Source organism: Passer domesticus, chromosome 2, assembly GCF_036417665.1.
Source record: "Passer domesticus isolate bPasDom1 chromosome 2, bPasDom1.hap1, whole genome shotgun sequence".
NCBI lineage: Eukaryota > Metazoa > Chordata > Aves > Passeriformes > Passeridae > Passer > Passer domesticus.
In genome coordinates, this window is record NC_087475.1 from 35,939,507 (window position 1) to 35,967,468 (window position 27,962).

Below are 27,962 nucleotides of genomic sequence, written 5' to 3' on the forward strand. Positions count from 1 at the left end.
CATAGAAGTACCACATAATACTAGGGGTGTTCTGGGGTTGAGAGTTTTATTTTGATTGGTGGAAAGTGTGGTTAAATGTCATGTTACTTTAGAAATTGATGTTTTGTGAACACCTCCCCCCCAGCCTCCAATGGTATTTAATGTGACATTAAACAATTACCTTCTCTTCATTCTGTCTCCAACTATTAATCTACTCTTTTGGCTTCATCAACTAAATTTCAGAAAAACAGTATTTGCTAATTTTCCTTCTCTCCCTCCACCTCTACTCTAAAGCCACGTGAAGTAGATGAAACAATCCACGCAAGCAGCTTACGTCTCACTGTAGAATACACCAGGGAAAGGCAATGTGACGTCTATCAACTCCTTTCTGCTATGCAAACACAGACCCATCTCCCAGCCCCCAGTCAAACTTCTTCAATATGCCATGACCAAGTACCTCTCTCCCCCCGCCAAAAAAAAGAAAAAAAAATCACCACTGTAAGGCTGAAAAGATAGTTTTGGTTTCACTCAGATTGAAAAGTATGCTCTATGTTTTTAAGTCTATAGATCCACAAAGATGTATAGGTTTTTTTTATGAACTCTACGAAAACCTTAATAATAGTATCAAAAAAGATACTTACCAGAGAAAGCAGCAACTTCTGGTATGTGAATGTTTATTTAAAAAAAAAAAATCATGTTTACAAAAAGATGTATCATCTTGTCTACAAACTGCTGACAACTCTTATTCACATGTATGTAAGAACTATATTTCCATTAGGAGGCATAACCATTAAGGCACCAGTTCAGGAAAGCAGTTTTATTCAACCAGAGAACTTAAGCACAAGCTTAAAATATGACTGTCCCTCAGGAAACAGATTTTAAGTGTGTGCTGAGATGCTTTTCTGAAACAGGACAACACGGCAGAAAAGTTTACTTAAAAATTTGAATCCAAAGGGCAACTTTAAAGATTGTGTGGAAGATTTTCCAATTTGTTCTATTAAAAAAAAAATACTTTGAAGAGGCAAACTCAGCTGCAGCAGATGAGTAATTAAACCTGCAGAAGAGATCTAAACAGTTCCCACACTCCATTAGAGACTAAGCTAACAGCATGTCTTTGATCACAGAATCATCGAGATGACCTTCAAGGTCATCTAGTACAATCATCAACCTCACACAACCATAAACCATATCCCCAAGTGCCACATCCAGATGACTTGAATGATTCCAGAGCTGGTGATTCCACTACCTGCCTAGGCAACTTAGTCCAATGGCTAACCACTCTTGTCAGCGAAATTTGTTTTAAAATATCTAATTTGAACCTTCTATGAAGCAAGGTCATTTCCTCTCATCCTTGTACTTGAAACATGGCAGAAGAGGCTGACCCTCACTCTCCGACAGCCTCCTTTCAAGGTTGTAGAGCAATGAGGTCTCCCCTGAGCCACCTTTTCTCTCAACTACACACCACCATATCCCTCAGCTGCTCCTCACAGAACTTGTGCTCCAGACCCTTCCCAGCTCTGTTACCCATCTCTGGACTTGCTCCAGCCCCTCAATGTCTTTCTTGTAATGAAGGGCCCAGAACTGAGCACAGGACTTGAGGTGTGGCCTCACCAGTGCCAAGTACAGGGATCACTGCCCTGATCCTTCTGGCCACACTGTTTTTGATACAGGCCAAGATGCCATTGGCCTTCTTGACCACTTGGACACACTGCGGGCTTACATCCAGGCAGCTTTTGACCAGCATCTCCAAGTCTCTTTTCTGCTGAGCAGCTCTGAAGCCACTCTTTCCCCAGCCTGTAGTGCTGCATGGGGTTGTGACTCAAGTGCAGGACCCAGCCTTTGATCTTGCTGAACCTCGTACCCTTGGCTTGTTGCTCCAGTCAGTGTCTGCAGCGCCTTCCTACCCTCAATGACAGGACCATCTAGGACTATTTACTCATTTTCATTATCCTTACTGTAGCAACTGTACATATTTATCTCTAATCGTGATTACTGGTAATTATTTGAATTTGTTTCTTTAGGAGGTATAAATAAAGGGTACAAACGTTTAACTACACCAGCATAAAAGTCTGAACACAAAAACATATTTTTACCTTGTATGATAACCCATTTTGCCTTAAGAATTATCACCTCAAATGCACAAGCAGACTAGTACTAACAAAAAGTTTCCCTGTGCATTAGTGAGGAGAGCTTAAGGCAGAAAGGAGCTTAGATTGCACTGATCTCTTTCAGAAAAAGTTACTTCTATTTTCTATACAGAAATTGCCTGGGTAAAATCCTGAAGTCATGATGTTAGGCACATACAACCTTCTGTGCACTATTATAATACAAACAGCAAATGAAAATAAGGAAAGTATCTTTTCATCTTCAACTGCAGTTTGACATATATAAGTTTGCATAACCATAGAAACCAGTAATAACCCAGGACAGTATACCTGCAAGTATACCCTACCATTTATGTTATTTTATATTATTTAGCGCATTAAAGTCTTCCCACTTTGCATAATACAAAATTTCAAAAAATAAAACACTAATCTCATGCATGGCACACTTTAAATAAACTCTAAGAGAAGCAACTAATCATTGTGCTAACCATGGCTGTCCAAAAAGCTCACACATACAGCAGTGAATACCAAAGAGCCTCCCGTTGTTCTAAATACATTCTGTACTACTTTTGTAGCAAGTTTCTTTAATAGCATCTGTTGTACATATCAAACAAGTGGAATATATGGACAGAGATACCAAAAAAGTATGAGAAAGACATAAAATGGTTCATTTACAATGCTGCAAATGTAAAAGTTATCTGGAACACCTTAATAAAATATCAGACCTTTCCAAGTTTAATTTCACTCTTTAGGCAAGTACAGACATGACATACATTTGAAAACAAACATTCTTTTACCACTTATCACAAATCAAGGTACAGTGCAGGTACTTGCCCCACTCCACCTCAAAGAAGAATATCAATTATATTATTGTTACGTTAGATGATGTTTTCGCCATTTCTTCAGGGGAGTGACTCTTTATTACTTCTTTGATGAACTGTTCAAGTGCAGTGAAATAACCCTGGCACTGCCAAGTGTCATTGTGAGTTCCATCAGGAAATATTGCCAATCTCTTAGTCCGAGCTGGGGATAATTCGTAAAGTTGCTTCATCATAACTGGTGGAATTAACTGGTCAGACAACCCAGAGATGAAGAGAGAAGGCATTCTGCACTGAGAGATTTTTCTGTAGGATAGAAATTTATTTTTGTAGCACCACAGCGGAAGATACCTCATCGGAAAGAAAGAGAACAAAGTGCTGGCCATGTATGGGATGCTAAGAAAGGTGTTCTCCACCACGATGGCAGAAATCCTATGGGAATTTTCAGAAGCTAAGTGAATAGCTACTGCTCCCCCCAAGGAACGGCCAAAAAGAAAAATTTTTGTTTTATCAAGATCAGAACGAGTCATCACATAGTCTAAGACAGCCTCAGAATCTAAGTACAGGCCTTCTTCGCTTGCTTCTCCTTCGCTTTTGCCATACCCTCTATAATCGACCAAAATTAAGTTTACTTTCAGGTTTACCAGCATTAACAAAGCATTTGGCAACCTGTGGCCAATGTTGCCTGCGTTCCCATGAAAGTAAATGATGGTTGGAGAATACGCTGCATTGTCCCCTGTGTATCTCAGCAGAATAAGATTGAGAAGAACTCCATCTTTGGTTTTGATGAAGATGTTTTCATGTGGTATACCAGTAGGCATAGGAACATAAAGGCGTGATGAAGAGGGCTGCTCAGGAAAGTAAAGCAGAACATCCTGGAACTTATATAATATACCTGCTATTGACACAAATATTAATATAAGGAGTATAATGCCTCCGTACAAGTGAAAAGTCACTATCAAGGGTAAAAGACAAATACGGCAGAGACTCCAAGACCAGGAAGCCAAAGCTAGTAGCCATCTTTTAACAAAGGTCCAAAGCATCCATGATTTTTCCATTGTAGAAGTCAGTGATCTTTTACTCCAGGTAAATCCTGCAAAAGAACCCAGATGTATACATATAAATATAAGAAAAAGAAGAAGGCAGCAATTTAAGCATTTGTACTTGCTGAAGATTAACAGCAAGTCAATGTATTGGAGCATTAACATAAAATTTGGTGGCAAACTCCCTTTGAACTTTTGGAAACCATCTGACTCTGTAAAACAAGAAGAAATGCAATCATAAGGAAAGGCTTTAGAACTCCTCAAAATCCCATTTACAGTATTTCTGCAGGTAGTCCATTAACTGGTTGACTGAGACCACAGTAACTTCTGCTTTCCCTCAGACTTTCCCACTAAGCAAGAGAACAACCATACAGACTGTATCACCAGTTTGTCAAAGCTGCTCATATAAGTAACTCTAGAATTCAGAGAACACAAACAAAAATAGCCTTTATTTCTAAGTTGCTAAGTAGCATGCAGTAAGTGTGTGCACGTCACTCTGCAGCCAGTGGAGGTTCACCACACATCCCAGCACTGCTATGGGTTAGCGGCTCTCTTTCAGCATCTCAATCAATTCTGGTCACAGAGCAGCACCTGAACTGCTCAGAAGAGAAGACTCCTCTATATTAATATACCACATTGTAGTTACATTTATGACAGCTTTTTTTTTTTTTGCTATATTTTGATTGCTTCTGATTTATAACAGTAGTTTTCCACTATCAGATCAGTAATCCACATTAAGTCTTCAGCTGAATGGAAAATTTTACCATCATGCAAGACCACTGAAAACAATCCATTAACCACATTATTCTCTGATCAATGAAAAGCACTGCTGAAAATACCAAACATGAAAACAGACTCATGACAAAAACACACATAGAGCATAAAATTAGGAGAATTATGTTAATGACAATGGATTAAACCTTTTTTCCAACCAAAATGTCTCCCAGAATCCATAGAAGATCTCGCAGTATTCACTCCTGGTTCATATGGAAACATATGCCAAACCCACACAAAAACTATGGTAACCATTTAGTCACACTGAACTGAATAATCACTGTCCCTGGAAGGACAGAGTCCCCTGGAAGAGACAACATAAACTCAATTGTTTGAGAACACCAAGCTATAGAGCATATAGTAGGTACACTTTTGACACAAAGTTATAATCTCCTAAAAAAATATAGCACACCAATAATCTGAATTCAAACTCCAAAGGAGTTTACATGCAGAGATGCATCCAAGCATTTTATACCAGCCATCTTGTTAAGCTTGAGTGATAAAAGGTGACCTCTTCAGCTACAGCCTTTGTATTCCACAGACATAAGCACCCTGATCAGGAAAACCTGCCATCTCTATTTTATGCTTTATTTTAGAAATAAATCAGAAATAAAAATAAATATGTCACATCTTAAAATTCACATATCAACCAAACCCAATGTGATATTAAGCTTTTATATAGTGTATCTACTCCAAATACATAAAACTGGTGAAATATAAAGTAGTCTATTCTCTTATTTATAAGTTCATGTTATTATCCATATCCAAGTATGCACAAATACTGTCTATAGGAAAATTTAATTCTTGTGATCCATTTTCCTTGAAAAAAACTCACAACTATTAGAAGACATATAAAGTAGCTACTTAAATTTCTGAGATAACTTCCTAAAAAAGTTGACAAACATTTCCTGCATTACATTTCAAGACTATAAGAACATAGATAATGAGACAGTAAAACAACTCTCCTTACCTACATTATTGAACATTTTGCTGACTTTCTTACAAAATGAAAGAAACTCCAAAAATGTTTTCTCAACAAGATATTCACAAGAGACCCACTGTTAAACAAAACTACTGAGAGACAAAGAATTAATAAAAATTTCACTTCAAGTGATGAAGTTTTGCAATGGCTACCCCATGTATACTACAGATTTGGAGACACATACAGCTGATTTTATAAGCTATGTTGGTTTCATGAGAAGTGCACCACTTCTATTTTTATTTCAGCAGGATTATATTATCAAAATATTATACTGAGATAGTGCCGCTGTGTGATTAATTCTGAGATATATATATATATATATATATATATATATGTAGGTATACACAAATACTTAACTACTGGAATTGCAAAGCTAGTACATCTTACAACTAATGCTTAGCATGCAGTAAGTAGTTAACAGAAAGAGCAAACTACACAGCCACAAATGTTTCATGGTCACTACATATTTAAACAAAGGTGACCACTCTGCCTTATTGAACAATCACATTACTACTAAAGTTTTCTTTCCCAGCTGTGTGAAACTTCACTGGTTCCATTCATTTCCAGGCCCTTCACATCGTTGCAAGATTTGCTAGTTAGGAAACTAAGATAAATTTTTTTTCTAGGTTCCTCCCTACCTTTCAATACCAATTACGAGATCACTAGAACAGAAAAGGATGGTTTCTCAAACAAGCCTAGAAGAGACTCTAAGCCAAATCAGTATAATCTCATTTTAAATAAAGCTACAACCCATACTTTCTACGAGCTCAAAGCAACAGACCTTCCAAACACTATCATGGAAAGCAGAAGATGAACATGAACAAAATTTCCACTTGAGGACAGAAATAAAAAGGGCAAGCTAATATAGTAATATTCAGTGAGCAGTAAGGTCAGCACCTTTTGAAGTGCTGAGAGTTGAGACTGTTCAACATACTGCAAGACAACACACACACAGAAAATTCTCTTCTTGATCTTTATTTCCCACTCCTGGCGTGCTGGATGGGTAGTTCTAAACCTTCCAAGCAGTTTACAATGTAACATCTTATGATGCAAATACTCTGTCATGAATTATGAAGAGCATGTGCTGCATTTCTCTTGCATCTCTAATTTTGTGACTAATAGGGGACCAGAAAAATCTGGAAAAGGTGTGAGAGTGGGAGAACAGTGAATTAGACTGATTCTACACAAACAGTGCATTGATGTCTGATGGAGTCAACTTGAGAAACAGAGCAGACCCATCAACCCACTCAACCTGGACAAACCTGATCCTCTCTCTAGACGAGACTGCTTCTGTTCCTAGACTACAATATTCAGTCATGGACTTGCCCCATAACTGTCTGATGTCCCAGTTATATCAAGAAGATTCAACCCTTGAAGTTCTTGGAGGGCACTCTTGCTTCACTAAAAAAAAATGGGGTTTTTTTTGAAAAATATATTGTATTACAACACTGTATTTCATGTAATTGCTGTAACTTTGAAAACAAGATTTTCCTGTAACAAGGAGTCACATTCCATTTTACAGCATTCACAGAATTTCTTAATCACTGATTTTTTAAACTAAGTAAAAGGCTATGTAAATAAGTATAAGGTCATTTGAAATAAATTTTTCCTTTTTTTCCCACTGATAACATGACTAACATTTGGGAATCGTGATACTTCCTACAACTTTTTATTTGATGATACTTGTAGGCTTAAAAAACAAGCAGAAGACAGTACTGAAATACAAAGCTTTACTAAGGAAACCATGGCCACACAGGAACAGCAATGCAGCCCAACTCAAGGTTAAGACCTAATGCAAGTAAGACTTGGCCAGACTGCTGCTGTACCTTTGGCTTAAACTGCCATGGAGTATTGTCTCTCAAAACAGAAAGGAAACTTGGAAGTGGTGAGCTTCAGCTTTGAGTTGGGATATACACACATGTTGATATACGCACACACACACACACCCCCTGTATCTGTACATCTCCACCACTGAATCCAGAGCCTAGGAACTACTGCAGACCTCTGTGTTCTATCAGATGAGCTACAAGTCTCAAAATTAGGTAGCTACTGAAAATACAAATCACTCACAATAAAAAATTTTGAGGGAAAAAAACCTCTTTATGATCAAGGCATTTTAACAATATTCTACTTTGCCCTAATGCTATTTTTAAATGGTTAACACCATTATCAACTGAAAAAAAAATCACAAAAATTCAAGTGTATATTTAAAGTACTAGGAAACAATTTTTCACTCTTTTTGAATGGCAGCTGAAGTTACTCTTGTATCTGCCACAGGTCCCTTTGTTTTGCCTTTGTCTATACTTTTAATCTTAAACAGTATTATTTTCACACACTAATCATATCATAAAACATTTACCTTTAGATGTGATGATTTCCCAGGCTTCATCTCTGCCTGAAAGACAATTCCATTTATGAATTTTGAGTAAAATTGTTTTGAATTACGCATGTAATTTACTGTTTAACTTGTTACTTGAAGATTAAGAAGTGAGAAGAGCCAAACCCCCTAAAATTACAATTGCTTCACTAATGAAACTGTGCATCTCACGCTCCTCCTATCAAGATGAATGCTTGTTTGAAACATTTGATGAACTTGAAAACATCTTATAATGAAGTTCAAGAATGACAATGAAATGTCCTGGACTATATACACAACACACAGTATATGACAATACTGTAATAATACAATAATATACATATATAACAATAACAGAGCATCTATACATACTGCTTAAAAACAAACATTACATTCTCTCCTTAAAGCTAACTTTGGTGCATAAGTAGCTTTAAAGTTAGTGCTAAAAAGTACAATCAGGTGTTTAATGGCTTCTTCCTCATTGAAAAGCTTTAAAAAGTTAAGTCTTAACACTCACTGCAATCCTTTGGATTTCAAAACAAACAAAACCAAGTATTTCTCTGTGTTCTTAAGAAATACCTAATGACATCTATTTGTCTCCACTTCCTTTTCCCAGACTCTACCTCCTCCAGATACAGACAAGATTTGCAAAGGCATTACATTTATTCATATTTATTCAGAAGACCTCTGGAAGTAGAAATATTAGATACTCAACTATAAGAAGTTAGTTTCAGAGTGGGAACTGATCTGGAAGAAAACCTACAAGCTTAGTAAGAACTAGAAAAATACACTTTCTTAGTACAAAAATCCTACAGAAACACTAATTAAAAATGAAAGAAAAGAAAAAAGAGGAAAACAACAGCAAAGCAGCAACTCCTAACAAATGAAAAAGTACAGTAAGAATAACTTAAGTGTCACATATTTCATGGCTCTGGCTTTAAAATCAACGAGTCACTTGTCCTGCTTATTTCAAACAGCCAACATCCACAGCTCTTAATCAAATTGTACATATTGATAACTAAAAATGTTTTCCCTGTAATGCTTCTCCTCCCAGCTGACAAATGGCACAAAGTATCATCGTGATTCAATTTCTGGAATTACGATGATACTGTGCAAAAATAAAAAAAAAAAACAAAAAAAAAAAACAACAACAAACCAAGATTGGCTATACCTTAACTTGGAACCTTAACTTTCTAGCCACCGTGGGCTGCTCAAACACAGCAATTTCGAAGCTCGTTAAATTGCTTCCTTTTTGACTGACGAGAAACACCCAGTTCAGTCTTTTCAAAACAATCACTTGTCCCATTTAGAACACTACAGTTGCCATCAGCCCCACATTCGACAAGCACCCATTTGCAGGAATTGTTCTATCGGGTAGTGGAAACAAACCAAACACTGGAGCGAGACCTTGCTGCCAAGTAGCTTAAGGGGCTTCGCCGGGAGGCACCTGCAGGAACTTTTACCGGCGCTGTCTCAGGAGCAGCTCCTCGGCAGCCACGTTCCGCTGTGCGGGAACAGGAGCCGCACACCGCCGGGGGCAATGTCCCGCCTGCCGCCGCCCCAGGGAAGAGCCGCCTTTAGCCCCGGCGAGACCCCAGACCGGACCCCAACCCCGCCGGCCGCCCCGGCTCCCCCGGCCCGGCGCGGCCTCAGGGGCCGGGCCGTGCCCTCCCGCGCCGCGGCCGCGGCGGACGCCAGGCCCGCCAGACCCACCCGCCGCATCCTCCCGGGCGGCCGCCGCCGGTGCCTCAGGCCAGCGCAGACCCCGACGCGCAACTTCAACCACCGCTCCTTCCTCCCGAGGCAGGAAGTCACCGCTGCCGCGGTTCCGCTTCCAGGGCACAGCTCCGCCGTTCTCCCTCCTCTCCCCGCCTTTCCCCGCCCCGGGCTCCGCCACCGTTCCCCGCCCCGGCCCGGGGGAGGAGCGCGGCCTCACCGGGCTGGCCCTCCTCTTCCGGGGCGGTGGGAGGCCGGTTGTCAGGCCGGCTCCGCAGGTAGCCGCGGCTCCCCTGAGTCTGCCCTGGGTGGCCGTCCCTCCCTCCCCCGGCTCTGTGGTGCCGTGCTCGCCCCGCGCTGTGGCCGTGGCAGCGCCGTGCCGGGCCATGCCCCTCTCCGGCCCCGCTGACCCCGCTCCCTCCGCCGGCACGGAGCAGCCGCGGCACAGAGGCCGAGGCGGGTGGTGTCGGGGCCGGCTGCCTTCTCGGGGAAGGTGGAGGGGGAAATGGGTCTCCGAGCACCGAAAGCTCCCGGCTGGGCAGCAGCGGCAGGGGAGCGCGGTGCCTTCTCCTGCCGTGCAGATCTCTCTGTCTAGGTGATGCCGGTGTTTCAGTGTCGCAGCCTCGCTGCTGAGTTTGACCCTTAAATGAGGAATTAGCTGGAGATCTTTAAAATAGTGGTTAGATCTTAGGTGGAAAAATAAGAAGAAACGTAAATCCTAATTAGAGATTTTTTTTTCTTTTTTTAGACAGAATAACCTGTTGGCGTTTTGTTATGAATATATAATTTTGTTTTGTTCCCAGAAAGACAGACTGATGGCTTCTGCACCTGTTTCACAGTCTCCTCCTAAGAAAACGGTGGCCTCTCACGTGCCTTTTGCAGATCTCTGTTCTACTCTGGAGCGAATACAGAAGTCCAAATCCCGTCCAGAGAAAACCAAGTATTTCAAGGATTTTCTGGATTCCTGGAGGAAATTCCATGATGCACTTCATCAGAAAGAGAAAGATGTCACAGATTCCTTTTACCCAGCTATGCGGCTTATTCTCCCACAGCTGGAAAGAGAAAGGATGGCATATGGAATTAAAGAAACTATGCTTGCAAAGCTCTATATTGAACTGCTTAGTTTACCAAAAGATGGAAAAGATGCTGCAAAGCTTTTAAATTACAGGACGCCTACGGGCTCACGTGGAGATGCTGGAGATTTTGCAATGATCGCATACTTTGTGCTAAAACCTAGGAGCCCAAAACAAGGCAGACTGACAATAGAACAAGTCAATGAACATTTAGATGCGATTGCTAATAACAATGCTGCTAAAAACAAGGGTCAGTTAAAGAAAAGTCTTCTTCAGTTAATTACCCAGAGCACAGCACTGGAACAAAAATGGCTTATCCGAATGATTATAAAGGATCTAAAGCTTGGTGTTAGTCAACAAACTATATTTTCAATTTTTCATCCTGATGCTGCTGAATTGCACAATGTTACAACTGATTTGGAAAAAGTTTGCAGGCAACTGCATGATCCCTCTGTCTCGCTTAGTGATGTTTCTATCATGTTATTTTCTGCCTTTAAGCCAATGCTTGCTGCTATTGCTGATGTCCAGCAAATTGAGAAACAAATGAGTAACCAGACATTCTATATAGAAACTAAGCTGGATGGTGAACGTATGCAGATGCACAAAGATGGGGATGTGTACAAGTATTTTTCCCGAAATGGGTTTGACTATACTCAGCAGTTTGGTGCTTCACCCCTTGAGGGTTCATTAACGCCATTTATTCATAATGTATTTAAGAACAATATACAAAATTGCATTCTTGATGGTGAAATGATGGCTTACAATCCTGAGGCACAAACTTTTATGCAAAAAGGAAACAAATTTGACATAAAGAGAATGGTGGAGGACTCTGATCTGCAGACCTGCTTCTGTGTATTTGATGTATTGATGGTTAATGATCAGAAGTTGGGGCATGAAGTACTAAGCAAAAGATATGAAATCTTAAGTAGTGTATTTACCCCGGTAAAGGGCAGGATACATGTTGTCCATAAGAGAAGTGCCAGAACAAGAAAAGAAGTAATTGATGCTTTAAATGAAGCCATAGATAACAGAGAGGAAGGGATTATGGTGAAAGATCCCATGTCCACCTACAAGCCTGACAAACGTGGGGAAGGCTGGTTAAAAATCAAGCCAGAATATGTCAGTGGACTGATGGATGAGCTGGACCTTTTAATTGTTGGTGGTTACTGGGGGAAGGGGTCTCGTGGTGGAATGATGTCTCATTTTCTATGTGCTGTTGCAGAGACACCCCCTCCGAATGAAAAACCGACCATTTTCCACTCTATTTGTCGTGTTGGCTCTGGCTATACTATGAAAGAGTTGTATGATCTAGGCTTGAAACTGGCTAAACACTGGAAGCCCTACCATAGGAAGGACCCTCCTGGTAACATTTTGTGTGGAGCTGAAAAACCTGAAATGTACATTGAACCTTGCAACTCTGTCATAGTTCAGATCAAGGCAGCTGAGATTGTTGACAGTGATATGTATAAAACTGACTGTACTTTGAGATTCCCCCGAATTGAGAAGATAAGGGAAGACAAAGAATGGTATGAGTGCATGACTTCAGACATGTTAGAAGACCTCAGAAACAAAGCACAAGGAAAGCTGGCATCTAAGCACCTTCATATAGATGAGTACGATGAACCACATGAGAAAAAAAGGAAAACTGTTTCAAAGGTGAGGAAGGTAATTGGAATAGCTGAGCAATTTAAAGCTCCTGATCTTTCTAGTGTAAGCAAGGTTTCAAATGTATTTGAAGATGTTGAGTTTTGTGTTATGACAGGAATGGGAAAATACTCAAAGTCTGAGCTGGAAAGCAGAATAGCCCAGTGTGGTGGCAGTGTGGTACAGAACCCAGGGCCAGAGACTTACTGTGTCATTGTAGGAGCTGAGAATGTCAGAGTGAAAAACATCATTGCTTCCAACAAGTATGATGTGGTGAGGGCAGAATGGCTCCTTCAGTGTTTTCAAACCAAAATGCTGGTGCCTTGGCAACCAGCCTTTATGATTCACATGTCTCCTGACACAAAAGAACATTTTGCTCGTGAGTATGATTGTTATGGAGACAGTTACACAGCAAACACAGACGTTGTGCAGCTCAAGGAAGTGTTCTCAAGAATGAAAGACAATAAGGCAATGCCTCTGGACGTGATTGCAGAGCTAGAAGAACGTTATTGGTGTAACAGTTGTCAGCTTGGTATATTCAGAGGAAGCACTATTTATGTGGACTGTTATGCTGTTGTTAATGAGCCCCAAAGCAAAATCTCTGGAACTACACTATCAATTAGAGCTTTGGAGCTCCGTTTTTATGGTGCAAATGTCGTTTCTCACCTTGAAGAGGGTGTCTCCCATGTTGTTGTAGGAGAAGATTGTTCACGGGTAGAAGAGATGAAAGCACTCAGGAGAACATTTGGGAAAAAATTTAAAATTGTGTTTGAGCTGTGGGTGACACACTCAGTGGAGGAAGGAGTTGCAAAGAATGAAAATCAGTACTTAGTTTAGAGCAGTTTTGAAGATTGGAGCAAAGGCACGATTGGACTCGGATTTTGTGAGATTGTCCTAAATTTTTTGTGTGTTTTCATGTCTATTGAAAGCTGGCTCTTGCTAAAGAATAACACAGAATTGCGGAAATCAGAGGAAGGCTTTTAATTTTACTGTTGTGGAAACAGGAGGATGCTAAGCTATTTTGGAGGGAAAAAAAACCACCACAAGACAAATAATTTAAGCCTTTTAATCCACAAACAGGTCTCAGGAGAGATCTACAATTTTATATAAATAAAATATGTTTGAAAATGGCTAATTTGTTGTAGCTTTAATAATGCTCGCCTCCGTTGTTCAAAGTGGAGACAATAATTTATAATCATTTATAATTATTCTTTTATGGACATTCTGCTGTTTATCTATTTTTTAGCTATTGATTTGCAATCACATTTATGTTTTTCTGGACTTGTTTTGTATGTATTCCATATGCTAGAGAATTCAGTAATTTATAAATTTCATCTGGACTATTTTAATTTGCTTACATTGGTTTTAGCATTAAGCACCACACAGCCACAGAAGCACTTTGATATTAGGATATTGTGTAGATTCCATGTTTGTGTAAATAGCCTTTGTACAAAAGAACTGAAACCTTTCATTAAGGTGATAATGAATTAATAATGACCTTTATGTATATGAAATGCAAATCAATTACTTAAGAACTGTAATAACTTCCTGTGCTCATTACAGTTTAACTGTGAATTGTGACAGGACTAGGCTTTTACAATTAACCATCAGTTTGTCTTTTAAAAATGCTTTTTAAGTTATTGTAGGAATAGTTTCCAAATATCCAGTGCAATGTATATTTTTCCAATTACTAAATAAAATCTATTTTTAAAGTATGTCTGGTATTTATTTTTAGTAAGCAGCCACTTTTGAATAGCACAAGACTTAATTTCTTATTTTACTTTTAGATAATTCATGCATTAGCTTTGAGGGGAGAAAGATTGAGGCCTAGTTTCTTCTTATGTCAGCATTGGTATAAAACAGAAATTAAATTGGGCAGACCACACAGAGTCATTTTTTAGCTGACCTCTTTCTTCAGTGTTTTCTGTGGTCATGTTCGTGCAAAAGTTCCTATAAGAAGAATTGGGAATTGTTGTATAAAAGGTTTAATGGAAACATTGAAAGATTGGTTAATTGGAATTATATTGTTTTCTCTTAGTGTATTAGCAGCTCCCTTATTATCTGAAATACACTCAATAGGTAAAAAATGTATTAGTCACTGTCCACAAATTTCCTATCAGCAGGCCTGCTTTGCTCTTTTTCTTGAGTGGGGTTGGTGTGGTGGGACATGCTTTTTGTTGGTGAGGACCTTGCCTTGTGCCTGCCTTCTTGTTCCCTCAGCACGCTTTCCCTCTTGGAGCAGCCCAGTTGCATCCCTTGACCTAACAGGGATTTGAATGAACGAAGAAAAGCCTTGCCTCTCTCTGTGACAGAAATTCTCACCTTTCTTTTGTTCCCCTGTATTCATCTGGGTCTGTAGTTTGGATGCAGTTTTGGACTGAACTCCTTTCCAGAAGCAAATTAAAAAATTGTGGAAAGCTTGTCACCTTTTTACTGTAGTACATCTGTTTGGTGAAACACTTAAAAGCTGTGTGGTTCCTGTTTCTCATTTTCCAGTTACTCTTTTCTGAAAGAGTACATCTGTATGTCTTAAGAGTCTGTATTAATATCCTTGAAAGCAGAAGATCCCCTTATTCAGGTGAAATGAGCCAAAATCTGTCAGCTGTAGTAAATTACAGGTAAGATGTACTATTCTGTTTGGCATCTCAGTGATCTGGTGAGAGATTTTAAAAAGCTCTGTAGCTTACTTGTGGAGTTTTTGCAATACTTTATGTCACTCTTTCTGTTAAAATACAATTAAAGGCCATTGAATCTTTTCAATCTATATGTTATTGCAGCTTGAATTCTTTCAAAAGAGGGACTTGAAGTGATAAAATGTCATGAAAAGATTAAAAAAGGTTCATTTGAAGGTGACTAGGAAAATGCCTTTTAACATAGTTCAACTGAGCATAAAGCATCTCCAGCTGGTAACAGCTGTTGCACCGCAGAACAGTAGATGGGCCTGTAAAATTTCATGGAACTATTTCTTGCTGTGAGGGGATAGTAATGAGAGAACTCTGTATCTTTGACTTACACAAACTTAACAGTGAAGGAGCTTGTAGGTGTAGTGTTTCTCCATGTTCCTTTCTAGAAGCAAGGAAATCAGAAGGCATCAACCTCAAAATTATTTTCTTTCAGGAAAAATATATTTAGCATCATTTTTGGATGTTTTTAATAGATGCAGCTTTTCTTTCTTTATAATTTTGGGGAAGATTATCTTGATAGAACATATAAGGGAGTTGAATTTAAGTTCAAATTGCAAGCATTAATGTTCACAGCATATGTGATTGTATTTGAAAACTGATGTAATAACTATGTTCCAACATGTCTAATTGTTCCTAGATTAGTGACAAAATATACTTAAATCTATTCTTCTGTTAATATTATGGGTAGAGGAATATGAAGCCAGAGTTTATTTTTCTCTCTGTCATACATAAAGTAAAATACATTTTTCAAGACTAAAGTTGCCAGAAATAAGATGCCAGGGGAGAAAAAAGGATTGTTACACACAAAATGAGTGGGCATGATATGAGGGGTTGCATATTCCATTCTTTTATCCTCAGTCTTTCCCAGAATAGAACGAATTCACACAGTCTGGTTCTATATGGAGTTGTACTAGTTAGAATAAGTTAGCTAGGGTATTTCTATAGCTTTTAATGAAGTTCAAATTAACTTTTTGAAATAGATTCAGGTAGAAGGTTGTTTTGTTTCATTTTTTTATATAATTAATTTTTTATAATTTCTCGAGCATTTTGTGTTTTATTATAGTACAAGACCAGCTTGATGGAGTAAAGTAGAGCTCTAGATGTCTTTCTCATCCTTTGGAAGCCTTCTGACACCTTCCTGTAATATTTTCATAGACAGCTAATGAAGTATGGGCTAGATGGATGGATAAGGAAGTGGACTGAAAGCTGGTTGAAATGTTTGAAGAGTTGTCATCATCAGCCGAAGTACAGGACAAGAGTCAATGGGCACAAAATGGAACAGGAACTTTTGCTTAAAAGTAGCAAAATTCTTACTGTGAGGTTGGTGAAACACAAGAACAGGTTACTCAGAGGGGTTGTGGAATCTCTATCCTCAATATGCAATCAGCTACAACTTGCTCTACCTGACCCTTCAAATACACAGTGTTTGACTAGATGATCTCAAGAGGCGCCATCCAGCCTCCATTGTCCTGTGAATCAGGTCTGAGCTAAATTTCCTGTTCTGATTTTAGGTGTCTTGTGAATGGTCAGTGTGTCAAGTGGTAACATATACATTGCAAATTTGATGGATTTTAATTTGCAGGACAACATATATTAGTATAGCTAACTCTATCAGCATGACTTTCAAAGCTACACATTAAACTGGAGGAAAAAACAAAGCAAATCATGAAAACCCAAAGCACAAACCAAACTGAGTTACAATGAACATGAACATCAAGGTTGTTTAGTCTCCTGAGCAGTAGAAAGAACTCTTTAAGTGCTGTGTATAAATTTTTATATACTAGCCATATCTTAAATAATGGAAAAGCTGGTTTTCAATTTGAGGTGATATATAACTGTACCAACTGTGAAAGTGAAACAGGCTCCAGTAATTTAACCACTTTCATCTGATTGCCCAGTCTTGATTTGGGGGTACTAAAGTAACAGCTTCTTTCTTGTGGTGGTAGACTTTGCAAACATAAACACTACAGAACCAAGAAGGAGGTAGGATTTCTCCACATTCTTGCAGATGGAAGCTTCCTCCTGCAGATAATGTGCTACAGCCTCAGCCAACCTTTGCTACAGCAGCAAGAGCAGAGGCAACGTCCTCTGAAATCTATGTTTAGCCTGCACATCTTACACCTGCAGTTAATTCAATAACTGTCTGGTCAAAGGCAGCTGGATAGGAGTTCCTGTCGGTGCATAAATACGTGTATTCGAGTAAAAGACAGCAAATAGATGTGTAACACAGCTAGTCTCAGCTAAGCTTTCGTGGTTGCTTTTTTCCTTCTCGGTCTCCCACAGCTTCTCTCTTGAGTTTGCCTCTTTTGACTAGTGTATTATAGATTTTATACGTTAGATCTGTATGCTGCCAAAGTGGAATGAATTTATACACACAGTTCAAAGTTAGTTCTCATACCTCTTTGTTATGCTTCAGTCTGCCCTGTAAACATGTTCACATATAATTATACCAAACATAGTTACATACTTCTTGGATTTGGGCTTTTTGTTGGGTTGTTTTTTGTTTGGTTGGGTTTTTTTTGTTTTGTTTTCTTGTTATTTCGCTTTGTTTGTTTGTTGTCTTTTAGTGTTTTTTGTTTGTTTTGGGGTTTAAAAAAATTTAATTTTACTTAAAATCTCTGAGTGCTGTTAGAATAAAAATAAAGATTATTCAAGGCAAAAGTAAATATGAAGATGATAGGTGTCACATTGTTCAGAGCTCTGAACATGGTTGTATGAAGAAAAGAGAAATAAACAGGATAGGCAGTTTTGCTGATTACATCTCTCTGTAACTGAAACACAGTTTCACACAGCAGGTGCTGGGAATAGACTGCCTGACACACTGCTGTAGCAGCAACCAGGGCAGAGCAGTGAGGTCGCATGCATTAACAACATTAACAAAGTTAATAAATAAAAGACAGTAAAAGCACCACAATTTTACTCTTTTCCACCCTCTGAATTATGTAGTAACTTGAGAAAAAAAAATTTCTATATCAATTATCTAAATTCTTATGCTTGGTGAGGAAGAGCTGTATGAATAGAACAACTGCTGCATACAGATCTCGTACAGATTCCTGGTAGACACCAGCAAAGGCATCTAAGGTGGAGCACAGATAATATTTTAATTTTTAAGACTGAAATATTTTACTTTTTTTAGTGACTGAGAGATATAAGGAAACATTTCACCACTAGGAAGAGACCTGGGTCTTTATATGTAGTGGTACAGGAGAAGTATTCTGCTGTATTTGTTTTGGATAACCTGCTCTCCTGACCTGTGTTTTTGGAAGACATGGCTGATTCAACCTTTCCAAAATCATGTTTACATTTGCTCTCAGTACAAAATGTTTTTAGAATTACATGCTTTGTACTGGGTTGTCTTTGTTTATGAATTCTGGTCTGACTTACACAATTTTGTGGTTTATTTGGGGTGCTGAACCCTTGGCCCATGTTTTGGCTGCTGCCCAGGTATGGCCTGTGGCTCAGTCATGACCCTGCTCTGGACTTCTGCAACTGCATGATTGTCTGTCCAGCATGTGAGTGAGCTCCAGGAATTGCATGGACAGAAGGAGGATTTCTAAATCAGGGTAGCCGAAACCTGCTAGAACATGTGTAAGTGTGCACACACATATATATACACTCTATATGCCCTCAATTTTTATTATTCCTTCATCTTTAGCAATGCTGAGGAATATTTTTAGAGATTCCAGAAGTGGATGGGAAGGCTAGACAACAAGAATTGGTGATGGTGTTGCAGAATTTGTATCTACAGACTGCCCCAGGCTAATACACCTACCCACAGTTGCTGGCATGACTGTTCCTTACGCACAGACTTCTTCCTTGCCATCCAGAAAATGGACTGTGAAAGTTTTACTTGGTCAGTAGAAACAAGAAATTCCCAGGATTCAGCACAGACCATTTCTTCCATTTTGCTGCCTACGCTAAACAGAAATGGTTCCAGTTCCAGTTCTTCAAACTATATTGTCAACCACCACCAGCTATTTCTCATTCACCAAATAGTCTGGTCATAAAAAGCTGTGCCCTTAGCACTGGTCAGACCATCCTATCTGGTGCTTCACCACTGTTTTGGAGAATATTATTTGGTCCAGACCAAGCTGGAAAACATTATGGACAGGGTAGTGGCAGGCCTGTGCTGGTGATCTGCCTAGGATAAGGAATTGAGCCTGAGTTGAATGTGAAGGAGAGCCTTGAGACCATGGTAAATACATGCTATGCTCTGGATTATGTTCAGGAGCAGACAAGAAACACGGGGAGGTGGCTGGGTTTTGTGGTCCCTGAGCAAGAGCACAGCTCTGCTGTGGGAATTTGAGCTCATGGGAAGACAAGTGTGCACGACTGGCCATGCAGTTATAGGTTACATCAAAACAGAATGAGTGCATGAAGGCTGAGAGCACAGACCACAGCTGCCTCTCACACAGGCTGAGGAGAGATAAACAGTGCTATGTTGATGTAACCAAAGTGTTCTCTGTGCATCTCCTGCAAGGGCAGTGGCAAGACTTTGCTGCTGTTTACTTAAGCCTTCACCCACAGTTATCTGCCCTTTGGCTAAATTCCAGAATTTCCACAGGGAATTTCAATATTCATTTATTACTGCACAAAGGTTTTAGCAATCAGACAACACAGAAATCACATATTATCTTTTACTGTTATATTAAAAGCTTACAGGAATTAAAATAAAGATTAAAATCATTTAGCAGCATTCACACAATAACAGCTCCCCAAAGATCAGCACAGGCAATCAAACATTGGCAGGAAATAAATAGTTAGGCAGGTGGCCAGCATAGATAACTTGGCTCATCAGTATTCAAGCAGGAACAGCCTTTGCATTATTAGTCAGCCTAATTTCCCCCTCCACACCACAACCACTTCCAACCCCAGCCTTTCTTCTATCCTTCACTTACTCCTTTTAGGTGGGGCTACACCCTGCAGAATCCTGTGCTAGGTTGTATTTTAAGTGCTGTTGAAAGAGGGAGAAAGGATGTTTCAATTAATATGCTTATCAGGATGACTTGGAACTTAGTTAAATGCAAATAAAGAAGTTTATGCACCAGCATTAAGCAGTATGTGCTATGCTGAAAATGGTGTGAAATAATTTCTATGTACAAGACAAATAGGCTGGACTGGCTGTTTTACATACATGAATATACTGTGATCAGGTTCAAGATGGCAAAGAAGAAAAAAGTTTTGCCAATATAGCCTTCTAACTTAAATGTTGACCCATCAAGATTATGTGCATGTAGCTTCAAAGCAGAACTGCTTGAATTTTCTAAACAGCCTCTAGAGATCTGCAGAGAGAAATCAGGTCTGCCTGTCTCCACTTAATTGTACAAAAACTTCCATCACTTTCATGGTATCATGTAGATCAATTATTTGGGTGTCCTGGCTGTTCACTGCAGCTATAAGCTTAGTGCCCTGTGAAGACTTTATAAGATAAAGTGGATCCTCTTCCCAGGAGTTCTTCTTTGTAAGATGGTCAGCATATACCCCAGAAATTCAAAGGTAGAAACGCTGTCTCAATCTGTCCCACATCTGCAAAAGTGAAATCTGATTCCCTTTGACTCTTCATACCTCTTTCTCCCCTTGATGTTATTAATCACACATGATCCATGTTTTGGGAGAACAGTTAAAAGAGTTTTCACTCTTCTATATATTCCACCTACTTTATTTACAGTCTGTGATTTGAGTGTTTCCCAGGAACGAGAGGACCATGCTACTGCTGTATTGTACAGAAACATCCTGATTCTCTGACTAATGGACCATGATGCAAAAAGGGGCCTCTAGAAACCCCACAAACTGTGTGAAACACTGTGTGAGAGACTGGACTGGTTAATGACTCAAGCAATCAACCTCTTCACTACCCAGATGCAGAGGGCAGTGCGCACTCATCACAGGAGGCTGCAGCTGGGTGTTGAACAAGATAAAGAGAAGGCTGGTAGGAGGCAAATCCCATGAGGCAGGATAGTGCTTTTTATCATGCCAGTGTCCTCTCTTACATAAGGGCTGTGGTGTGAAAACTCCCCTCTGGGGAGGTATCTGGGCATTCACAACTGAAGCGTGCCCATGAAGTGTGGCATTATACCCTTCAGTGTGAAACTGCAGTAATCCTGCCTTCATGCACCAGGGAAGGTACCTGGGCATTCCCACCTGAACCAGAGCCCATTTAAACCCAGTGGATGCTATTTTGTGGATTTCTCCCACCCCTGATAGATCAAGACAGTGACCATTGCTTTGACCAACAGACTTTGAAGTTGCAACAATCAAGTCTTGTGGCAGGATCCAACAGGGTGTGAATATAGACCTTTCTACTCTTATTCTTTCTCTTTGTTTTTCCTATTTCTTTATATGTCTATCTATCACTCTATATCACAATTACTGTTTAATAAAAATCTCTATTATAAACTTCAGCGTATGGTCTCATTTGCACCTTACTTCAGGCAGTGGCATCTCTCTAATAATTTTAATAATTAGACCTTAACACACTGTTAAGGGCAAAGAAAAAATCTCATTAACTGAAAGAAATTTACTTAATTCTTATTTTCCTCCATATTTAGATATCTAAAGCCAGGATGGCACAGAGCCTGAATTCTTCCTAAAGCTGGGTGAACATAAACTGTTCTTTGAAAAGGACTGGTAAACATCCAGATTTTTGAATGGCTTTTTAACGTGGATTCACAAATGAAGTATTTGCCATGGGAAGTTTCAGTCCCTGCTCTCAAAGCTGTTTATTTGTTTGACATCATAGAGAAATCATTATAGGTACTGATACAGCAATCCATATAAATGCCCCCAGCCATTGGCCCACAGGATACAATAAGAAATCTTGGGCTGATGTGAATACTGTATTTCCTGTAAAGTCTCCAATTAAAAGAGAGAGACTTCATACACCACGGTTCTTCTGCTGATTGAAAATACATATAAATTTCCAAAGTGTCAGGTCACAGTCTCCATTTTGGGGAAATAGCTTACTGATCAGCTACCATATTGCTCCTGAATGATTAGGAAATGTTAAAAGGTACAGGGATGCAGTCTGAAAATGGGACATATACAATGTTGAGGAACTTTGATGGTACCTCTAGAGTTCAATTAAACACACAGGTGTGCTTAAATAAAAAAGAGAAACGGTTAATGAATAATGCATTGGCCAGAGTTCTACCAGTATATGCAGTTCTACACGGAGTCTCCATAGATGTGTCATAAGCAGATTCCATATGAACTCTTGCATCAGCACTAGTCCTGATTGTGGTTCCATGTAGCACCTCAGCCCGGCTCTGCTGTCCAAAGGTCGACCCTAAGCTTGCGCCCCTGAATATTCCCATTCCAGGGTGGTTTATAAGGTAATGCTGAGGTTGTTTCTCAACTCGTCACTGAGAGAACCTTTATTCCCTTGCAAGAAGTCCATCTGTCTCTGGCATTCCTGCTTCCAGATGGGTTAACCCTTTCTTGTAAACCCTTTCTTGCACTTACACCTTCTAGCCCCCCATTCCAGATCATTAATTAGCCACAAATTACCATATGGAGCAGTTACAATTAGACCTTCCCCTTCAACAGCCAGTTTTCATAGACCGGACCATGCAGTGAAGAGCGCAGATCATTTAACTCCTTTCCTCTTAGAAGTTGTAGCTCAAAATTCTCTCCCTGTCCGATCACTGCCACCAATTGCTTTTAGTCTGTTTGGATTTTGGTGGCATCCAGAGAAACTCATCATGGCTGGGTTTGATGTACCCAGTTGATGTAACTGTAACACTTTGGACACCTTTAGCTATTTGCAAAGAGACTATGACAGCATAATACAAACAGCTATAAAGTACATAAAAATTATTCATTGCTTGGCATGTACAGATGTTAGCTGTCTAATAAAGAGCTAGGCTAAATGTTAGTGTGTTTAGTCTTCACCCCTTCCTATTTGACAATCAGAGACTCCAGGGAGAGATAGCCAGGGATCAATAATGAGGTCAGGTCAGAAAAATCCTGAGTCAGGTAAAGGCACCAACGTTGGCCCTTGATGCTCTCAGGATTTCATCTCCTCGCGAGTTCTCTTTTACCTCCTTCTTCTTCCTCCAGAGTTCTTTCTTTTCCACCTGGGTATTTTTTCCTTCAGAATCTTTGAACGACTCACAGACCCTGTTTCAAAAATTCTACTTCTACTGTCAAATTTACCTTTCTTATCTCACACGGTTCCACTCTGTACATGTTATCATAGCTTTTTCTTCCAACTTAGCAATATCCTCAGAAGTCTGAGCCAGGTTTCTCTACCAGAGGTAAGCCTTGGATTCTTGAAACACAATCAGCTGAAATCCTGTGTGTGAGGGAGGAAAAGCTGTATGAAGGAGATACATTCATAAAACATCTATCTATCTATCTATCTATCTATCTATCTATCTATCTATCTATCTATCTATATGCATATATATGTAATGGAACTTGCAAGGCACTTATTTTGAATTCAGAGAGAAGCTGCATGTATTCAGTGCTGCGTGTAATAAAATTGTCTTTCCATAGACTTGCTTTTTTCTTTTCTTTCCTCCCAATGAGAATTTTGTTAACCATAAAGTGAGAAATCAGAGACAAAATGAATGGAATTGCAGCTTGTTACAAGTCAGACCTCTTTACATAGAAAGCAGATTATTTTCTTGTTCTCTCTTCCCCCCTTCACATTTTCAATCAAGGTGCCTGAAAAGAATGAACATTGAGCAATCAAAGTGTGAATGCCTGTGTCTGTGTCTGTTCATATATAGCAACTTCTGAACCAGTGGGCCAGTTCTATCCAAATTTCACAAAGAAATAGAGATATTCCTCTCTCTGCCCACTCCTTTGCCAAAGCTCCAGTATGTGAGATGCCTGAGAGGGTGGTAATGGCCTGTGTGAGGAAAAGAGTCTGTGTACCTATCCGGGAAAGAAAATATTTCAGGTGCCAAAAGAACTTCTCCCAGTTTTCTCATTTTCTTATGAAGTCAATCCACCCAAGGCACAGAAACAGGAACACAAGCTTCTTTGTTGTGACACTGCCTCTCCTGCTCCAGGCTGCTGCTTAGTGCTCACATGAAGAGGGAACAGTGAATGCCCAATTACATGAAAATCTCATACTTCATTAGGCATCAAAGTATCCAATCACTAATCTGCAAAACTCTGAAACCACTCTCATCTGGTTCTGTTGCTCAGAGAACTCTGTGTGTTCAGCATTGCTGCAGTGTGTGATCCATACCCTGATACCACTTTTGCAAATGCCATGATTTTTATTTGCGTTGTTTATTCAGACTCTCAGAACCTAGCACATTCCTGCTATGTTACTGTCTGCTGTAATATGGTGCTGATTGTAATATTTATTTAGTTAGAAAGATACTAAAAATGCAGTGCTAGCACGTCCTTTTTATGAATATTCAATGAATCTAAACCAAATGGAAATAAAAAGACAGTACTCAATAGAAGGCGGCAATTTCTACCTGAACAGAAAGAGCCAAATATGAGGAAAAGAGACTGATAGACAAAATGTTCCACAGATTGTTCCTTTTAGTTCTATAAACTGCATAATTGCCAAGGTCACAGCATAGGGATAGTGATTTTATAACCAATAGACAAGCCCAACAAAATCATGTGATTTGCTTATGGTTTGATTTAGGTGGTATCCTAGTGCTTCACCAGAGTTACTGGAGGGCATGTGGATGAAGGGTTGCTGCACTGTCCAATACTACAGGAAAACTAATAATTTTGTAATTAATTGTTGGTAATGCAGTTTCAGAGTATTCATTTTTCTCAGGAACTGAAGTTTCTTCTTTAGAAATTTTAGACCTATGATTCAGTCCAAGTCTTTGGCAGTGCTGTGCTTTTCCTAAAATGGTCACAATAGTATGTCACCAAAAAGTATTTTTAAAGAAAGCTTTGTTCCTCAGGATCTAAAATATAAGATCCAAATATAAAAAACAGGTATGATAATACAATTTCTTCTAGAACTTTTTCCCACGTGAGTTGATAATGTCATTGTGTAATATTGTCAGTTTTAATAGTTCTGTGCTCAAGAGGTATATCTGTTTCCTTCATGATTCCCAGTGAAAGTTATTTACACTAAAATAATATCAGCTTTCATTTAGGGAATAGTCAAAAGAGCTGTAAGTTAGAGATTTAAGAATTAAACAAAAATTTTAAATAAAAATCTGTATTTCTGTGGATGGGTGATGGGGTGGGTCTAAAAATTCTTTCCCAGAATAAAAAAATTCTACCTTTACAGCAAAAAACCTAGTGTTGTAATCCAAAGGATAAACTAAAATTAATGGATGGCATTGGAAATAGATGTAGTAGCTAATATAAAAATTAATTGTCCCAGGAAAAGCAAACTCAAGAGGGAAAGAAACACCCTTGTGCTGTGAATGATTTAGACATTAATGAGTCTGTGTTCATTAGCAGTGATGATTGTTAGCACTTAAGACAGCATAAAACATCAATGTCTCCTTTTAAAGACACTCATAAAGCAGACAAATTCTACAGCAATCAGAGCTGAATGAAAATACTTAAAAGTGAATAACAATCAAATCAAGCAATGACTTTGGATTTCTTCTTTTTTTTTTTTTTTTGGCTGGCTGTTCTTGTGCTCTGTAACCCAATATCGCTGACAGCAGCTGGGTCTTAATGCAGACAAAAGATTCCTCATGAATACTGAGTTGACATTTAAAGTCTTACAATCACTCAACTTAGGGAATACATTTGTACGTGAAAATTTATCTGACATATAAGTGAAAAAATCTGCTGAAGTAACTCTAGCTTCCTGAGCACAAAAGTAAAGCAAAGATATTACTCTATGTTTTTGAAATTACCTAGGCTCTGTAAAGGTTAAATAAATGAAGTATTCAATCTGGAGTTCTTGAATCATCAGTTGGCATTCCCAAGTGCAGAAATGAACAAGACTGGAGTATGAACTATGGCACCACTGGAGTGAAACTATTAATGAGAAAATGCATGTTTGAAAGATACCAATCAGCTTGCATAGGCAGGTCTTTACCTCCTAGTTTGTAGTAGTTTCAATTATGTGAGAATTTTCACCTTGTATCATTCTTTTTTTCTAAGTCTTTTGTCATAAAAGCCTTTTGTTATCTTCATTTTGTTAAAGTTGCAAAACTAGGATTTAGCTATTAGAAACACACACCTTAGGCAGAGTTTAGACTTCTAATTAGCATCTACAAGACCTCTCTAATTGCTACCAAAAGCTACTAAAGATTTTTAAGTTATCCCTGGTAACATTCAAGGTCAGGTTGGGCTGGGCTCTGAGCAATCTGATCTATCTGAGAACATCCCTGTTCATTGCAGGGAGGTTGGACTAGATAGCTTCCAACCGGAACTACTCTGTGATTCTATGATTGTAAGCTCCTTGGTACCTTATCTTAAAAACATATTTCATCTCCCACTTCTGAATATGAAGAGCAGCATGTCAGTTTTCACAGCACTGAGCATTGCTGTGATGAAGGCTGATAATATTCCATCCAGTGCTCCACAAGGACTCAAGTCAGTTATCACCTCACAGCAAACCTGCTGCTGTGGTTCAGCCTGGGATGCAATGAAATTTGCTGCTTCTTTAAAGTGATGCTGGTTGTTGTAACAAATGTTAACATGTAGGATGTGGGTGACCTGTGTTAAATATCCTGTGGCTGAGAGGCTACGGGGTCACTTGTGCCTGCTTTCCAGAGGAGAGCAGACTGGAGGCCTTGAAATGCTACAGGCATTCTTTAACTTTCCTGTGGAAGCTGTGCTGGAGCACTGCATTGCCAGCTCTGCTTCAAGATCTTGGTTATATATTTCATCCAGTACCAACTTAATGCAGAATTCAAAAACAATACTTCACAAGTAGATTCAAGTTTAGAACTTCTGCATCCTAAAACAACACAAAGTTAATGGATTAATTTGTCACTGTATATATATATATTACATATACATATATATATTACCTCTGTGTGTATATATATATATATATATAGGTACACATGTATTAAACTGGTGTCCTCCAGAAGACATTCCACATGTACATTTTAATTAGATGGAAATGCTTCTGGGTAGCCTAGAGCTCTGTGTCTAAACCCTGGAGGTAGGTGACCTCTCAGGCACACCCACATCCTTGCTTACTGTGTCATGCCTCCTTCAGAGTCAAAATAAAAAAAGCAATCCTTTTTCTACATGCACCTGTGTATAATTTTGTTTCTTTATGCGTGTATGAGTACTAAGAAAGGGATTATAAATACCCAGAGCTTTCAAGATGTATTTAGTGAGAAGCCCCATCTGATTATTACTGTGTCTAAAGAGTTGCAGAATATTTGAAATATAAATCAAGAGTTAAAATTTACCTTTACCTTGTGTCATGCAGAAAGCCAAATGGCTGTGTTTATAGAAATGCCATTTTAAGAAAGGAAAATCACAAGTTAAGAGAAATATATCTGGATAATCACATCCTTTATGGTTTTGTACATTTGTATAAATACATCTTTGAAATTAGAAGGATGTTGGTTTGTATCAAAGTGCTGACTTGACAAGAGCAGCACTTTTATTCCAATGATATCATCAGTGAAGAAGCAGTGCATCTGCAGTAGCAAATGACCTTTTCTGTTTTCCAGTTCTTAAAAAACCGAAGGTATATTATTCTTTTATTGTTGAAAATGCGTTTGCTCTTTGTGCTAAGTCAAATCAACACAGGCAAAAAACCCCTGTATCAGTCAGTGCATCAAGAGCAAACAATTTTTTTCATGTGTCATCCTCATGGTAGATGAAAGATCAAAGGCCATCAGAAATGTCAAAGTTCAGTGCTTTGGCTTGTA

General features: G+C 39.1%; 2 protein-coding genes and 2 long non-coding RNA genes across 10 annotated transcripts; 2 read left to right on the plus strand and 2 right to left on the minus strand.

Moving 5' to 3' along the window:
- Nucleotides 1–2,626: 2,626 nt before the first annotated feature.
- On the minus strand, nucleotides 2,627–12,794 carry ABHD13 (abhydrolase domain containing 13). 6 transcript variants are annotated; one of them, XM_064408292.1, is made up of 4 exons: nucleotides 12,698–12,794; nucleotides 8,061–8,096; nucleotides 6,964–7,102; nucleotides 2,627–3,995 (listed from the first exon to the last, which is right to left on the minus strand). In XM_064408292.1, the coding sequence occupies exon 4, from the start codon at nucleotides 3,958–3,960 to the stop codon at nucleotides 2,947–2,949; it is 1,014 nt and encodes a 337-aa protein (XP_064264362.1). In that variant the 5' UTR covers nucleotides 3,961–3,995; nucleotides 6,964–7,102; nucleotides 8,061–8,096; nucleotides 12,698–12,794; the 3' UTR covers nucleotides 2,627–2,946. The 6 variants fall into 6 exon arrangements, with proteins under 6 accessions (XP_064264362.1, XP_064264363.1, XP_064264358.1 ...); XM_064408293.1 differs by lacking the exons at nucleotides 6,964–7,102; nucleotides 12,698–12,794 and adding an exon at nucleotides 9,771–9,889; XM_064408288.1 differs by lacking the exons at nucleotides 6,964–7,102; nucleotides 12,698–12,794 and adding an exon at nucleotides 9,771–9,850 and having other exon boundaries at nucleotides 8,061–8,092.
- On the plus strand, nucleotides 9,928–14,205 carry LIG4 (DNA ligase 4). Of its 2 annotated transcripts, none has more exons than XM_064408285.1 (2): nucleotides 9,928–10,051; nucleotides 10,577–14,205. In XM_064408285.1, exon 2 carries the CDS (start codon nucleotides 10,589–10,591, stop codon nucleotides 13,325–13,327), a length of 2,739 nt encoding a protein of 912 aa, XP_064264355.1. In that variant the 5' UTR covers nucleotides 9,928–10,051; nucleotides 10,577–10,588; the 3' UTR covers nucleotides 13,328–14,205. The 2 variants fall into 2 exon arrangements, with proteins under 2 accessions (XP_064264355.1, XP_064264356.1); XM_064408286.1 differs by having other exon boundaries at nucleotides 9,977–10,051; nucleotides 10,522–14,205.
- A 5,721-nt stretch (nucleotides 14,206–19,926) lies between these two features.
- Nucleotides 19,927–26,615, minus strand: LOC135295316 (uncharacterized). Its single transcript, XR_010357362.1, has 4 exons — nucleotides 26,535–26,615; nucleotides 25,977–26,089; nucleotides 23,329–23,467; nucleotides 19,927–20,128 (listed from the first exon to the last, which is right to left on the minus strand). It is a non-coding gene; the product is annotated as an uncharacterized LOC135295316 (long non-coding RNA).
- LOC135295317 (uncharacterized) lies at nucleotides 22,422–23,669 on the plus strand. Its single transcript, XR_010357363.1, has 2 exons — nucleotides 22,422–22,505; nucleotides 23,390–23,669. It is a non-coding gene; the product is annotated as an uncharacterized LOC135295317 (long non-coding RNA).
- Nucleotides 26,616–27,962: the final 1,347 nt, after the last annotated feature.